Source organism: Lolium rigidum, chromosome 4 (assembly GCF_022539505.1).
Source record: "Lolium rigidum isolate FL_2022 chromosome 4, APGP_CSIRO_Lrig_0.1, whole genome shotgun sequence".
Lineage (NCBI taxonomy): Eukaryota > Viridiplantae > Streptophyta > Magnoliopsida > Poales > Poaceae > Lolium > Lolium rigidum.
Window position 1 is genome coordinate 80,744,352 of NC_061511.1, and position 16,981 is coordinate 80,761,332.

The 16,981-nt window shown below is 45.8% G+C and overlaps 1 protein-coding gene across 1 annotated transcript; it reads right to left on the reverse strand.

Moving 5' to 3' along the window:
• Positions 1–1,392: 1,392 nt before the first annotated feature.
• LOC124649061 (hexokinase-7-like) lies at positions 1,393–4,813 on the reverse strand. The gene is made up of 8 exons (XM_047188739.1): positions 4,399–4,813; positions 3,248–3,398; positions 2,977–3,156; positions 2,756–2,830; positions 2,486–2,641; positions 2,291–2,389; positions 2,064–2,194; positions 1,393–1,955 (listed from the first exon to the last, which is right to left on the reverse strand). Exons 1-8 carry the CDS (start codon positions 4,584–4,586, stop codon positions 1,544–1,546), a joined length of 1,392 nt encoding a protein of 463 aa, XP_047044695.1. The 5' UTR covers positions 4,587–4,813; the 3' UTR covers positions 1,393–1,543.
• Between the last annotated feature and the right edge of the window lie 12,168 nt (positions 4,814–16,981).

Genomic DNA, 16,981 nt, shown 5'->3' on the forward strand with positions numbered 1-16,981 from the left:
ACTTTAGAGACAACATCAGGATGACTGTCAATATTCAGCCACGATGACATACTGAACAAGGATACTGAACTCCCCACATCTAACTGCCTACATACATAGATCTGGCTACATGCACATACGAATAAAACTCTAGCTAGCTACCTCCACTTACAAAACAACATCACTACCGACATCAAAGCTTCAGAAACAGAGAATAGCATGTCAAACTACCAAGCGACCAAAAAAATCGAGCACTAGAACAAAATGCACCGCTACCTCCACATACGAAATATCAACACGCATCTGTCGCGGCTAAAAAACAAACAAAAAATCCCGAGAGTTATCATTGATTACATAATACCCGCCCAAATCAAGACCATAAAACACATAGGGAAGAGGAGGGCAGAATGTTACCCATCTCGCCGGCCATGGAGATCATGCCTGGCGCGGTCGCGATTTGCGGACCTCCTCCCCGTTGTACCGAGAAGGACACAAGCCGCAAAATTCCCCATCGCCGATAGCGGCAACTGCGGCGTGAATGCCCCGCCTCCACCGGCCGAGCAGTACGCGGCATTCCCGCAGCAACCGCCACCACATCGGCTGGCCGAGCAGGACACTTCGTCCCCGCAGGCCGCAGCAACCGCCCCCTCCCACGCGGCCACGCCGGTCGACGAGGATGCGGCGACACCGCAGCCTTCTCAGCCATGCTTCCGCCTCCTCACAGAACACGAGACAAAGCGACACGGGAGAAAGGTGCTTCTCTTGCTGCTTCAGACAAGTTAATAAAATAAAAGAAGGACTAAAATGGAAACTCTACAACCCACGACGACTCCATAGTGTACAGAGTATAGAGGAGAAGCGAGACAGAGCTGCGTCGCGATTCGGGACGACATCTAACGGTAGAAAAAAGTGTCTGTTTGTCAATTGCAAAACAGCTAGCTGTTTGTTAGGAAAAGTGTAAATCAAACTACCCATACTTCAAGAATGAAGGAGCCCCCTAACAGCTCCGTGATGAAAACTCAAGCAACCATGAATCAAGAAAGGTCAAATTCCCCTTTTGCCTTAGCCGCCACCGCATGCTGAAACAGTTTCTTATTGTCAAAGAAACTGACCGAATTGAGCAAGCAAGAAAAGAAACAAGATGCATGTTCTGGAACGGCCAGGGGGTGGCATTGCAAAGGTAAAAGTTATTGGGGTCATGAAACATGATACGTTCAGAGATCATGGACCGTACACCGTCTCATAACACAGCCTAAAAATTCTGAAGTTCACTGTCTTTGTTTACCGGATTTACTTCGAATTGTTCAGGAAGCAAGAAAAGATAATGTCCTTCTATCGAAAGTCAGGAAAAAAAATCTGAGTTTCGTTTGTATACATAATACCATTGTAATTCATTTCGACTGGAGGCCGCGATAACAAATATAAAGCCCATTTTCATTGATCGCTCGTGTGGTACAGAGCCCTGATACATTCGTTTGATAGAGAACTATCAGGCTTGTTTGCAATGCACACTACACTTAAACAACAGGAACAACAAGTGCCACCGACAGAAGCTAAAATCTGATCACTTGGCGTACTGGGAGTGAGCGGCTGCGATGAGGGCAGCTCCGAGCCCCGACCCATCTTTCGTGAGCTTGACTGAAACAGACTTCGATGCCTCCTCTCCCAGCAGCTCGGCTAGAGTGCTCTCCAGGTACTGCCTGAACTTGGCATAATGCTCGAACAGCCCGCCATCGATTGCAATGACCGTCCTGCTGTTGTTGCCTGGGGTGGCCCTCCCGATCTTCCTCATGATCCCCACAATCCCTGCTGCAGCCAGCCTAGCGGACCGGCGGGTCACGATGTCGCAGATCTCGACCACCATCTTACGTGTCTCCAAGGTCGTATTTGCGATCTTCAGATGTCCAGCCAGTTTTTCGGCCACAATCCTCAGATCAGGTGTTTCATCGTGGTGCATTGCAGATATGTCAGGAGTCCTGAATGTCACAGACGGAGAGAGGAGATTCGATCAGGACACATCGCATCGGAGTTGTATGTAAAATTGAAACAACCAACGATTACACATTTGGTAGCTAGCAATGTACCTCAGATTGAAGTGAGTTGTGAGCTTGGTGCGGCTGACATCGCCGAATATCGAACACTGTGTAGCGATCTTAAGAAGCACCCTCCTCACGATTTCGCCTAGATACAATCCAGAAATTAACTTCTCGAAGATCTGAGAATAAAAGTCATCGCTACTTGTTAGTTTAACACGGTGCAACTAAAGTGTTAATATGAGGGAGAAGCATGCATGTCTTCTGGAGAAACTTGCCTGCTCGCCGGGGTTTAGGCTCTCCTCATCTAATGCTTGATCATATTCTGTAATCGGAAGGCAGGACGAAGAGAAGTTACCCCATTCCGTATTTATAACCTGGAATGAAGAAAGTGCAGTGAGAAAGATTGCAGAAAGCAGATAAATGTTTTCGTGCACTGCAAACTAAGTAGTTATTTGGAAGTGAAGTCTTACCATTTTTCCTGATTTTGGTAACTCTCCTTCTAACTTCGGTATGTCGCTTGCCTTTTCCACATATGCGGCATTTGAGCCAGTACCTAATATCACGCCGATTACAGCATCTTCATCGTTGTAGCTGCCCGCAGCCAGTGTCCCGACAGTATCATTGATCTGAACCACGAATAGGTAATGTCAGACCGTACTACCAGAAAAATATTCATTTTTTATTTACTTGAGAACAATGCAGACACTAATTAGATTTGTTCAGAAGAGAAGTGAACTAACCAATGCAGCGACGCGCATGTCCACGCCTTCCTTCTCCATGGCCATCTGCAATTCGGCTACTACATCTTCACCAACCTGCCAAAAATCAGAGACAAGCTCAGATGATTTTTCAAGCGAACAGTACAGCGCTGACAAGAAACTAGTAGTTTACAGATGGATTTTTTTGCTTTACATTTAGCCACATAATACTAGTAATATTTATATCGACAGGGAGTGCTTACCGCATCATCTACCGCAAACGCCTTGGTCCACTTGATGAGGGTGCCAGATGTGATGGACGTCTGCCTGACGGGGAAAGAGAAGGTGAACCCCAGCTCCCTCTGCTTGCCGCCCAATGCTTTGTTAACCCCTTCATCTGCAACGTACTTTGCTACCGCGGAGGCAATGAAGCCAAAAAGCTCCTGGAGAGACAGGCAAACATCATCGATGAGATGATCAGATCATAAGCAAACTACTACCGAACAGGGTGATGCGAGTGCAAAAACTACTCACCGCGGCGCTGCCTGACATGAGATGAGGAGGAATAGAGACCTCCCTGGAATCGCGCTTGATGACGCGCTTGTCCTTGCCTGCGAGCTGCACGCGCAGGACACGGAAGTTGGTTCCTCCGAGGTCCAGCGCGTAGAACAAGCCCTCTTCACTCCTACATTCAGTAGCACAGAATGTAAGTCCACGGATTATGCGAACCAAACTTGAGGATTAGCGTTAAAATAACTTCACTACGAATAAGTTACTAGTTCTATTCACACAGAAAAAAAAAACATTGAACAAGTTACTAGTTATTTTGAGAAGCCCCCACAATTACAATAGAAGCCAAATAAATGTTCAGTAGTAGCTAGCAATGTTCAGATTAAATTTTTCGTCGGTTCTTTATTCGTATTGTCATCGTGGTTGTAATAAGTTAGCACATGCCATTGCGGCTGCTGGTGTGAGTAGGGGTGATGTCAGGTGCTTATGGCCTGAATCACTACCAAACTTGGTTAATGTCGAGGTGGCCAGCATGTCTGCTGAGCCGGTTAATTAATGGAATAAAGTTGTTCCAGTTCAAAAAAAAAGAAGCAATGTTCAGATTACTGAGCCTTTAGAGCCAAAGATGTGTCTAGTAGTTAACAATATTCAGATTACTGAGCCTGACAAGTGTTCATATTACCGAGTTGAAAATTCCAACAAACATGGAAGTTTTCTGTCTGAAAACAAACATGGAAGTTGATATTCAGGCTGGAAGTTCTAGAAACCAGTTAGCGTTGGAGCACGATTGAGGTCACAAACACGTGCAGCCGCACAAGTGGCACGGACACATGCAGCTAGACACGTTGGGCTGACGAGGACAAAGAACGTGTACGGGCGATACAAGTGGACAAAACCTGTGTGTCACATGCACCGCTCACAACCATCGATTCGTCAAATCCAGCTTCGCCACCAACCGAGTTGTTCTTTTTTAACCAAGCTGAAGGCAACTAGGAATCCTACACCTCCAGATAAATAAACTCTACTCCGTAGAAGGCAAAAACATCACTCATTGACTTATTTCTGCTAACTGAATAACAATCCCCACCGGGAAACGAATTGAAGCAAGATACGTTCTCCCAATAAATTTACCAGAAAGGAATACGGGAACGGAATCAGGTGAGCTGGAGGATTACCCGTTGGGGAGGTTGTCGACGTAGGAGACGATCATCTTGATCTTGCTGCCGCCCTCCTCGCGCAGCCCCGCCCTCATCTCCTCCTCCATCGCCGCGGCCACGCCATCCAGCCGCGCCACCGGCGTCGCGCAGTCCTCCCGGAGCTGCGCTACCACCTGCTCCGCCGCCGCCTCGACCGCCGCCACCATGATCCCGACGAAATCGAAAATGCGCGATTCCGCTCCAAGATCAACACGAAAAGAAAGCCGCTGATGAACTCTGGGATCTTGGGGTGTTGACCTCGGGATCTCTCTCTGTGTGTTTCGCTCGGGAAGGTTTCCTTTCTTCTTCTTGTTCGTGAAGACGAGGCAATCACAAATCAATCCTGGGAGGAGGGACGAGGAAGCTGGTTGGAATTTATAGTGCTGCCGGATCCGGTGGAGAAAACGACCGATAAAAGGCGGGGGTCGGGTCGGATATGGATGTGGGTTGAGGCTGCGTCGGCTCCAAACAGGGCTCCTGCTCCGGCTCGAGCTTATATATCCTATTGGTTTCTTTCCAGGAGGCTGCGGACGACCACCACCGGCCGTCGCCAAGAGTGCTGCCGCTGTTTTCAGCCTTCACGAGGAGCGTATGACTTTGACTCGCGCTTGAGTTTTTTTTTTCACTAGGCGTGACAAAATTTAGTACTGTATAAATACTTGTCAAAGGGCGTGTCAACAATAAAGTAGTGGCAAAACATGTCTTTTCCTTTTTGGATAACGACAAATCAAATCTACAAAATTATCCAAAACCCCAAAGCATTATCTAACAAGAGATTAAATACGATCGGAGCTTTGTCTCCTTACCCAAGAAAAACCCATATCTAAAAAAAACTACCCGTCTAGGGTTTCGTCCTCCCCGTCTCAGGCGGCGAGTTTGAGTTGAGGCCGGTAGGGTTTCCCAAGGGGTTTTTCTTCGTCTTCGTGGCAGGCTTCTCGGAAGGAGAGGTGCGGCTATTGATCGGTTCTCCAAGACCGCCTCTGCTGGGGACCGGCTTCGGCGTGTCCCTCGCTCAGGATGTCAGAAGTTAGGTCTGAGGCGAGCGCGACAGATGAGAAGGGGTTAGCCGGTGCAGAGGGAGGAGGCGAGAAGGAGGGGAGTGGTGTGGATGGGAGTAGGGCCATGCCATGCCATACGCAGGGTAGTGGTGATGATGCGAGCGATTCCATGTTTGGAAATCTTGAGATCGGCGAAGATGAATTCGACGATTTCGTTCTTGAGGAGGATGAGAAAGAATTGGCTGAAAGTGTCCTCTGGCTTGCGGTTGCGAGGGTCAATTGTCGGAAGAGGTTCAGCCATGAAGCCCTTTTCCAACAGATGACCGCTGCTTGGAATTCTTCGCAAAAGATCAATATCAGAGCGGTTAATGATAACAGGTTTGTGATTCAATGCTTCTGTTTAGCTGATTGGGAGAAAGTCATGGAGAAAGGCCCCTGGCTGTTTCGTGATTGGGTGCTTGTTACGGCACCATATGATGGGTACTCAGATCCGAATCTTGTAGTTCTTGAATACATGCCCATCTGGATTCAAGTTCATAAACTGCCAGAAGCATACAGGAAGGAACGAGTGATTAAGCCCTTGATAGAGAGATCGGCGGGAGAGGTCATATCTCTGGAGATGATTCCACCTGGGGTTTTTAAGGGTGACTATGTTCGATTACGGATCAAGCATGATATAAGACGGCCACTGACGAGATTTGTCTCTATAGTCCTTGATAAGAAGAGATCTTTATTTGCAGTTAAGTATGAAAAGCTAGGACAAATTTGTTTTGCTTGTGGATTGTTAGGCCACGAGTACAAGGAGTGTGGTGATGGGGTTTTTGAGGAGAAAAATCTGAAGTTTGGGGACTGGATTTATGCTGGAGGTTGGGGACGCGGGTATGCTTTTGCAAGCAGCAGCACAAGGGGAACCTTTGGGGACTCTAGACGGTTTGGAGATGGAGCATATGGAGGAAGAGGGGGCTTTACAGAAGGAAGGGGACGAGGTCGCGGGGCTTATGTAGACTGGCGTCAGCACCCTGAAAGAATGGGTGCCATGGCTTCAATGGATCCTGATCTTCTGGATACGGCTAATAGCCCCGGCAAAAACAAAGATACGACCATGACAGATGCTGAGAAGGCGGCGAAGAGGAGACTTGATTTTGCTGATGAGAATGCAAATGAAAAGTTAGCGATCTTAGCATCAGATATAGGGGTGGAGGGAGTTCTGGTTAACCCGTTATTTGAGAAGGAGGACTCCTCTGAGTCTAAAAGGCAGCGGAAGGAGGTTGGGACATCAGAAACAAACCAATTTGCACGATCGGCGGCATCCCTCGAGGGTGACCGCCGGGCACAATGAAAACCTGTGGTTGCAACTGTCGGGGTTTAGGCAAAACCTCGGCAGTTGGAGCGCTTATGGACCTACATAAGCGGTTAAAACCAGATGTGTTCTTTCTGGCCGAGACACATCTGACGAAAGTACGGGCAGTAACTATTAAAAAGAAGCTAGGATACGACCATATGCTAGAGGCTGAGAGTGATGGAAGGAGTGGGGGTCTGCTACTGCTTTGGAAGAAAGACATTAATGTTACATCTTCTTCGGTCCACTCAAATTATTTGGATATAAGGATTGATGAGAATTCAGCAAATGCTTGGAGAATAACTGGCTTTTATGGAGAGCCTAGTGGAGAGCGGAAACATCTTTCGTGGGATTATCTCCGCGAATTGCACGATATGTACGATCTACCTTGGCTGGTGTTAGGCGACTTTAATGAGATTCTGTCTAATAGTGAGAAGGAAGGTGGCAATCTAAGACCACAACGAAGCATGCAACAATTCAGAGATGCTCTTATCCACTGTAATTTGACCGATCTGGGGTTTTTGGGTGATTTGTTTACATGGAGGAGAGGGCGTATTAGAGAGCGCCTTGACAGAGCAGTGGCTAACCAAGGTTGGCGCGACTTATTTCCCTTGGCTGGGGTTATCAATGAAGATTTTTGGAAATCAGATCATAGGCCGATATCGGTTGACAGTGAGTATTTTGATGGCGCCCATATTCGAGTCGCTGGAGGTAAACGGATGTTTGAAGCGAAATGGTTGATGGAGGACTCTTTTGATGATATTGTTGGAAAAGCATGGGAGGATGCCCAAGGCGCGCAAAATTTGGGTTTTGCCCAAAGGATGGGTGCGGTGCATGCAGCTCTCCATGTTTGGGATCGGCGGGTATTGGGGGAGCCGAAACGGCGCCTGAAGGATTTACAGGAAGAGCTCAATGAAGTGTTGTCGGGGCCTCTTTCCGATGAAGCAACGGCAAAGGCGCAATCTATCCAGTTGCAGATTGAAAATCTCCACGAGCAAGATGAGATTAAATGGGTCCAGAGGAGTAGGGCAAATTGGATGAAGTCCGGAGATCGAAACACGTCGTTTTTTTCACAATTTCGCGACGGCTCGGAAAAAAAGAAACTGTATCAAACGCCTTAAGGATGGCGGAGGAAGGTGGATAGAGGAAGAAAAGGATTTGGAAGTGCACATTAATAATTATTTTGAAAATTTGTTTTCTAGGGAGGTGGTCGATCCGGATGAAGAGGTGATTAACAAGATTGTGCCTTGTGTTTCTGATGATATGAATGCAAATCTCTGTGCCCCCTATTCCCGCGAGGAGGTCAAGAAGGCTCTTTTTAATATTGGGGACTTGAAAGCTCCAGGTCCGGACGGTTTACATGCTATTTTCTATAAGCGGTACTGGAGTCTGTTTGGGGAGGAGCTAACTGATGAAGTTTTGAGGGCTATTAATTCTGGGGTCGTACCAGATGGATGGAACAATACCAATATAGTTCTTATACCAAAGGTTGATAATCCAGAGAGTATATCTCAGTACAGGCCGATAAGCCTTTGCAATGTTCTATACAAGGTGATCTCGAAGGTTCTGGCGGCAAGATTGAAAGTTATTCTGCCAGAAATAATTTCACCTACTCAGAGTGCCTTTGTCCCTGGACGTATGATTACTGATAATGTGTTGGTGGCTTTCGAGTGCTATCATGCGATAAAGAGGAAAAGGGAAGGAAAATATGGTACATGTGCAATCAAGTTAGATATGCACAAGGCTTATGACCGGGTTGAATGGACTTTCTTGAGGAAGGTTCTTTCCAGATTGGGGTTTGCCCAGGTTTGGATTGAATTAATCATGTCTTGTGTGGAGTCTGTTAAATATCAAGTCCGTTTCAATGGGAAAGAGACAGAACAATTCTGCCCAACAAGGGGGCTTCGGCAGGGTGATCCATTGTCCCCTTATTTATTTTTATTATGTGCTGAAGGCTTGTCTAGCCTGCTTCGGCATGAGGAGGAAGCGGGCAATATTCGGGGGTCAAGGTTTGTCGAGGGGCACCAGCGGTTTCTCATTTATTGTTTGCCGACGACTCTCTTATTCTTATGAGAGCAGATTTACGTAACGCCAGGTGTCTCGGGAAAATTTTGGAGGATTACCTGCAATGCCTCGGGTCGGTTGGTGAGCGAGGCGAAATCCAGTATCTTCTTTAGCCCATGTACACGGGTGGAGATTAGAGAGGAAGTGTGCACTGAGCTGAATATTATGACGGAAGCAATAACAGATAAATATCTGGGTCTGCTCCCTCTGATCGGTATGGATAGAACTGATTGTTTCTTACATCTTATTGACAGGATATGTGTGCGGTTAGCAGGGTACAAAGAGAAAATGTTATCCTATGGTGGGAAGGAGGTGCTTTTGAAGGCGGTGATCCAGGCGATCCCCGCATATGCCATGTCGGTTTTCAAGCTGCCCAAACAAGTAATTAAAGGGATACAAGATGCTATGTCCCGTTACTGGTGGGGAGATGAAGATGGACAGAAACATATGCATTGGTTCGCGTGGTGGAAGATGTGCGTTCCGAAGTCGAAAGGTGGAATGGGATTTAGAGATTTACATTGCTTCAATTTAGCGATGTTAGCCAAACAAAGTTGGAGGCTGCTATGTGAACCAGAATCTCTATGTGCTCAGGTTCTTAGAGCAAAATACTACCCCACAGGTGATATCCTTAATGCACAGTTGAAAAAGGGCTCCTCATACTCATGGCAAAGTATTTGGGCGGGGCTACAAACTCTAAAGCGAGGTAATATTTGGAGAGTCGGGGACGGCTCAAACATTAATATATGGTCTGATTGTTGGATACCGAATGTCTGCTCCAGGAAGATTATCACTCCTCGTGGCAATACAATCCTTACAAAAGTATCTGAACTCATCGATCCCATTACAAGATCTTGGGATGAACCCTTGATTAGATCTATATTCAGAAGTGTGGATGTGATGAGAATTTTAAGAATCCCTCTTTCGGTTGGAATGATGGACGATTTTGTTTCCTGGAATGCCACGAAATCTGGCATATTTTCTGTCCGGTCTGCTTATCATTTGGAATGGGATCACCAGCATGGAGAGAAGTTACGCAGAACTATGCAGCAGGGGTCGGCAAATGTGAACCCAGTTTGGGCGAAGGTTTGGTCTCTTCGAGTCCCAGCTAAGATGAAATTTTTTGCTTGGCGGTTTTTGCATGGTGCTATTCCGTGTAAGGCTATCTTGGCCAATAGACATATTATTACTAGCAGTGTTTGTCCGGTGTGTTTGGTGCACTGTGAAGACACACAACATTTGTTTTTCAAGTGCTCAAGGGCTGCGGAAATTTGGGAAAACCTGGGCATTGCTAATTATATTCTGGAGGCTTGTCATGAAGACAGGGAAGGATCGGGTGCGTTTGAGGCCATGCTCAGACTACCAGACAGGAAGTCACCTCTAATTCCAGAACTCGGATTGAAGGAGATGATCACAATTGCCTGTTGGTATATTTGGTGGGAAAGAAGGAAGATCGCCCATGATGAAAAGGTTCAGAAACCTGCTAAATCGGCACAGGCAATAGCAGCTACTGCCCTTAATTATTGGCGTGCGCTGAAGAAGAATGCAAGAGATCGAAGTATTGGGTGGGAGAAGCCAAGAGAAGACTTTGTTAAACTAAACGTCGATGCGGCTTTCTCATCGGACTCTTGTTCGGGTGCTACGGGGGCAGTGATTAGAGATGAGAAGGGTGCGTTTATTGCCGCTAGTAGTTGTGGGCTTCAGTTTATAAGTGATGCCACTACAGCGGAGGCAAGAGCTGTTCGGGATGGTTTGATCTTGGCGGGTCAGGTTGGGTGCACCAGGATTGAGGTTGAGAGTGATTGCTTAGAGGTGATTGATACTATGTTAGATAATGGTAACTCAGCAGGGGTGGCAGCGGCGATTTTTGAGGAGTGCGCTTTTCTAGCTAGGGGTTTTGCTAAAGTGTGTTTTAAGTTCTGCCCGAGAGAGAATAATCAGGTAGCTCATAGATTAGCTGCTAAGGCCAGTGGGTTTCAATCTGTCGTTTGGATTGATGACCCACCTGATTGTATAGGGGCTGAGCTAGCAAACGATGTAAACCTCTTCTCGATGTAACTCTTTGTGTTGGTAAAGCAGCAAGTACCAGACGCACTCGTTTCCTTCCAGGGTACCTAAGGGGGGCTAGAAGGTTTTTAATGAGGCGGCTTGCTGGCTTAATATATATGATTGTTCAAAAAAAAAAAAAAAACCCATATCTGTCTGCAGTTATCAAATTTTAACTAACTATATTTGTTGCGGATCATGCAAGATATGAGAATACCGAAGATATGAGATTTGATCATGCAAGATATGAGAATACCGAAGATATGAGATTTGCTAAGCATGTCTCAAGATACTCCCAGCACCCGAATTGCGAAGCATGGGAGCACTGACAAACTAGCAAGATCTGGTAACCAGGATTACAGGCGGCAGCGTGTTGCTTGCACTATGCATAACTGATGATGCCTCCGCGTCGACTAATTGGACCTAGAGGGGTGCAAAATAATGTAAACTACTGTAAAGTCTAAAGAGCTAGTTACCTCCTATCCCGGGATAAGTGTTCTTCCAACCTTTGTTTTAAGTCAAACTTTCAAACTTTAATTAATATACTTGGAGGGAGTAGAGAGGAATACACCTTGATTCATGTAGTTGGTGTGACTCTACGTACTTTGGCAGAGAGACGTTGATACTTAGCTTCAACGTCACTTAGACTTCACCTTCTTCTTACTGAGCTAAGTTTAGAAAAAATCCCAAAGCACTAATGGTTCATCTTGAGGTGATCCTCAGACCTTCACAAACTTGGTTCATGCAGATTCAAAAGATGGGAGCACCCAATCGATGCCTTGATCCTTCATGTCTAGGAAACATCAAATATCCAAGAGTAATAGATCAAGATTGATGAGGACATCCCTACTACACCACTACCTCCGTCATTGATAAATTAAGATGAACCTGCTGTGAAGCTCAAGTCCAATGAAGTTCGGATTGGACCAATTACAAGGGCTCGTGCGAAGTTACTTAAACAACAGGTGAACTTGTTTCTAAACGGTACTTTCATTGATGAGAACTTTATACTGCCTAAGTCCTGTTACTTGTGTATCATCAGGTATCAAGAGGAGACGCGCATCGCACGTGGAGTAGAGGAGCAGCTGGACATGAAGACGGACGTCAAGATGGACGTGAAGCTGGACATGGAGCTGGACATGAAGATATCTCATGGTCGCGCGAGGGAGGAGCGGGAGGCATGCGCGAGAGGAGAAGACGACGTCCAGGCCGGTCCAGCACCCGGTTAGACCGGCCTCCAGACCGGCCAGCCCGGTCCCTGGCCCGGTTGACCGGCCGCCAACCGGATGGGATTCATCGTACCGGGCAAAAACCGGAAAGTTGCGAAGTTTCCGGTTGCCTGATGACCCAAAAGTATAGGGGGTGTATCGCAGTATCTTCGATAAGTAAGAATGTCGATCCCAACGAGGAGCAGAAGGTGTTGACAAGCAGTTTCGATGAAGGATTCACTGTAAATGCTCACATGCAAGTATTCGGGGGGGTTTGATGTAACAGATGAATAAAGTACGAGTAAGTAAAGTGCGAGAGTAACAATTGCAGCGAGTGGCCCAATCCTTTTTAGCACAAAGGACAAGCCGGTTTGTTTACTTATAATGACCAAACGTTCTTGAGGACACACGGGATTTTAGTCTAGTGCTTTCGCTACACACGGCTAATTAATCTTCATTGTTTTGATAAGTGTTGTGTGGGTGAACCTATGCTAATGTACCGCCCTTCCTAGGACTAATACATACTTGTGATTATACCCCTTGCAAGCATCCGCAACTACAAGAAAGTAATTAAGATAAATCTAACCACAGCCTTAAACTCGAGATCCTGCGATCCCTCCCGCATCGATATACCAACGGGGGCTCGGGTTTCGTCACTCCGGCAACCCCGCAATTGGCAAACGAGTACAAGATGCATTCCCCTAGGCCCATAAAGGTGAAGTGTCGTGTAGTCGACGTTCACACGACACCACTAGAAGAATAACACCACAACTTAAATATCATAACATTGAATATTACTCAACCATACTTCACTACTAACATTTAGACTTCACCCATGTCCTCAAGAACTAAACGAACTACTCACGATACATCATATGGAACATGATCAGAGGTGATATGATAATGAATAACAATCTGAACATAAACCTTGGTTCAACGGTTTCACTCAATAGCATCAATAACAAGTAGAAATCAACACCGGGAGAGTTTCCCCTATCAAACAATCAAGATCAAACCCAAATTGCTACAGCGGTGACGAGGTGCAGCGGTGGAGACGGCGGTGATGATGATGAAGATGATGGTGATGGTGATGGAGATGATGTCCAGCTCGATGACGGTGACGATGGCGTCGATTTCCCCTCCGGGAGGGAATTTCCCCGGCAGATCTCAGCCTGCCGGAGAGCTCTTTTCTCTCTGGTGTTCTCCGCCCCGCAGAGGCGGCTGTGGCTGTTCGCGACGTACCTCTCTGGCTTAGGTTTTCGGGACGAAGGAGTACGCGAAGAAAAGGAGGCGAGAGGGGCTGTGGGCCCCCCTCCTCACAGGGCGGCGCGGCCAGGCCTTGGGCCGCGCCGGCCTATGGGGTGGGCCCACCTCGGGTCCCCTCTTCTCCCCCTTCTGGCTCCCTTCGTCATCTGGAAAAATAGGATTTTTCGTGTAATTCCCGTCAATTGTTGATCTTCCGAAATATTGCATTCTGACGGTGCTTTTTCCAGCAGAATCCTGGCTCCGGTGCGCGATCCTCCAATAATCATGAAACATGCAAAATAGATGAAATAACATAAGTATCATCTCCAAATATGAAATATATCAATGAATAACGACAAATTATGATATAAAATAGTGATGCAAATTGGACGTATCAACTCCCCCCAAGCTTAGACCTCGCTTGTCCCCAAGCGAAACTGAACTCGGTAAACAGGACCTCATGTTTATGGAGTGAAGAGTCGATAAATCAAATACGGACAAGAAGCATCATATTCATTCACACAAGACATTCTAGTAAACAACTTCCTCATATAATTCAACTTGAAACAAGTATAAGGTAATCACAAATAAAGGTGCATAAGAAATCATAGTTGGTGATGGCAAACTTTGTTCTTGGTCAGAGAACAGTTAACAGATTATACTTATCTATTGAGCAGCGCTCTGATACGTCTCCAACGTATCAATAATTTCTTGTGTTCCATGCCACATTATTGATGTTATCTACATGTGTTATGCACACTTTATGTCATATTCGTGCATTTTCTGGAACTAACCTATTAACAAGATGCCGAAGTGCCACTTGCTGTTTTCTGCTGTTTTTGGTTTCAGAAATCCTAGTAAAGAAATATTCTCGGAATTGGACGAAATAAAAGCCCGGAGGCCTATTTTCTCACGAAGCTTCCGGAAGACCGAAGACGAGACGGAGAGGGGCCACGGGGTGGCCAAACCCTAGGGCGGCGTGGCCCCACCCCCGGCCGCGCCGGCCTATGGTGTGGGCCCCCGTGCCGCCTCTCGAATTGCCCTTCCGCCTACTTAAAGCCTCCGTGACGAAACCCCCGCACCGAGAGCCACGATACGGAAAACCTTACCGAGACGCCGTCGCCGCCGATCCCATCTCGGGGGATCCCGGAGATCGCCTCCGGCACCCTGCCGGAGAGGGGAATCATCTCCCGGAGGACTCTACACCGCCATGGTCGCCTCCGGAGTGATGAGTGAGTAGTCTACCCCTGGACTATGGGTCCATAGCAGTAGCTAGATGGTTGTCTTCTCCCCATTGTGCTATCATTGTCGGATCTTGTGAGCTGCCTATCATGATCAAGATCATCTATATGTAATTCTATATGTTGCGTTTGTTGGGATCCGATGAATAGAGAATACTTGTTATGTTGATTATCAAAGTTATGCTTATGTGTTGTTTATGATCTTGCATGCTCTCCGTTTCTAGTAGAGGCTCTGGCCAAGTTTTTACTTTTAACTCCAAGAGGGAGTACTTATGCTCGATAGTGGGTTCATGCCCGCATTGACACTGGGACGAGTGACGGAAAGTTCTAAGGTTGTGTTGTGCTGTTGCCACTAGGGATAAAACATTGATGCTATGTCTAAGGATGTAGTTGTTGATTACATTACGCACCATACTTAATGCAATTGTCTCGTTGCTTTGCAACTTAATACTCGGAGGGGTTCGGATGATAACCTCGAAGGTGGACTTTTTAGGCATAGATGCGGTTGGATGGCGGTCTATGTACTTTGTCGTAATGCCCAATTAAATCTCACTATACTCATCATGATATGTATGTGCATTGTCATGCTCTCTTTATTTGTCAATTGCCCAACTGTAATTTGTTCACCCAACATGCTGTTCGTCTTATGGGAGAGACACCTCTAGTGAACTGTGGACCCCGGTCCAATTCTCTTTACTGAAATACAATCTACTGCAATACTTGTTTTTACCGTTTTCTCTGCAAACAATCATCTTCCACACAATACGGTTAATCCTTTGTTACAGCAAGCCGGTGAGATTGACAACCTCTCTGTTTCGTTGGGGCAAAGTAGCTTGGTTGTGTTGTGCAGGTTCCACGTTGGCGCCGGAATCTCTGGTGTTGCGCCGCACTACATCCCGCCGCCATCAACCTTCAACGTGCTTCTTGGCTCCTCCTGGTTCGATAAACCTTGGTTTCTTTTCTGAGGGAAAACTTGCTGCTGTGCGCATCATACCTTCCTCTTGGGGTTGCCCAACGAACGTGTGAAATACACGCCATCAAGCTCTTTTTCTGGCGCCGTTGCCGGGGATCTGAAGAAAAGTTACATCACAAAGATCTCTGACTCCCACGTCAACTACACGCCAGCATCTTTTTCTGGCGCCGTTGCCGGGGAGATCAAGACACGCTGCAAGGGGAGTCTCCACTTCTCAATCTCTTTACTTTGTTTTTGTCTTGCTTTATTTTATTTACTACTTTGTTTGCTGCACTAAATCAAAATACAAAAAAATTAGTTGCTAGTTTTACTTTATTTACTATCTTGTTTGCTATATCGAAAACACAAAAAAATTAGTTTACTTGCATTTACTTTATCTAGTTTGCTTTATTTACTATTGCTAAAATGGCTACCCCTGAAAATACTAAGTTGTGTGACTTCACAACCACAAATAATAATGATTTCTTATGCACACCTATTGCTCCACCTGCTACTACAGCAGAATTCTTTGAAATTAAACCTCGCTTTACTCGAATCTTGTTATGAACCATCCATTTTCTCGGTGTTAGTTCCGATGATGCTGCTGCCCATCTCAATAATTTTGTTGAACTATGTGAAATGCAAAAGTATAAAGATGTAGATGGTGATATTATTAAACTAAAATTGTTCCCTTTCTCATTAAGAGGAAGAGCTAAAGATTGGTTGCTATCTCTCGCCTAAGAATAGTATTGATTCATGGACTAAATGCAAGGATGCTTTTATTGGTAGATATTATCCCCCTGCTAAAATTATATCTTTGAGGAGTAGCATAATGAATTTTAAACAATTAGATACTGAACATGTTGCTCAAGCTTGGGAAAGAATGAAATCTCTCGGTTAAAAATTGCCCAACCCATGGATCGACTACTTGGATGATCATCCAAACCTTCTATGCAGGACTAAATTTTTCTTCGCGGAATTTATTGGATTCAGCTGCTGGAGGTACCTTTATGTCCATCACTCTTGGTGAAGCAACAAAGCTCCTTGATAATATGATGGTTAATTACTCTGAATGGCACACGGAAAGAGCTCCACAAGGTAAGAAGGTAAATTCCGTTGAAGAATCCTCTTCCTTGAATGATAAGGTTGATGCTATTATGTCTATGCTTGCGAATGATAGGACTAATGTTGATCCTAATAATGTTCCATTAGCTTCATTGGTTGCACAAGAAGAACATGTTGATGTAAACTTCATTAAAAATAATAATTTCAACAACAATGCTTACCGGAACAATTCTAGTAATAACTATAGGCCATATCCTTATAATGATGGTAATGGTTATGCTAATTCTTATGGGAATTCTTACAACAATAATAGGAATTCACCCCCTGGACTTGAAGCCATGCTTAAAGAATTTATTAGTACACAAACTGCCTTTAATAAATCTGTTGAGGAAAAGCTCAATAAAATT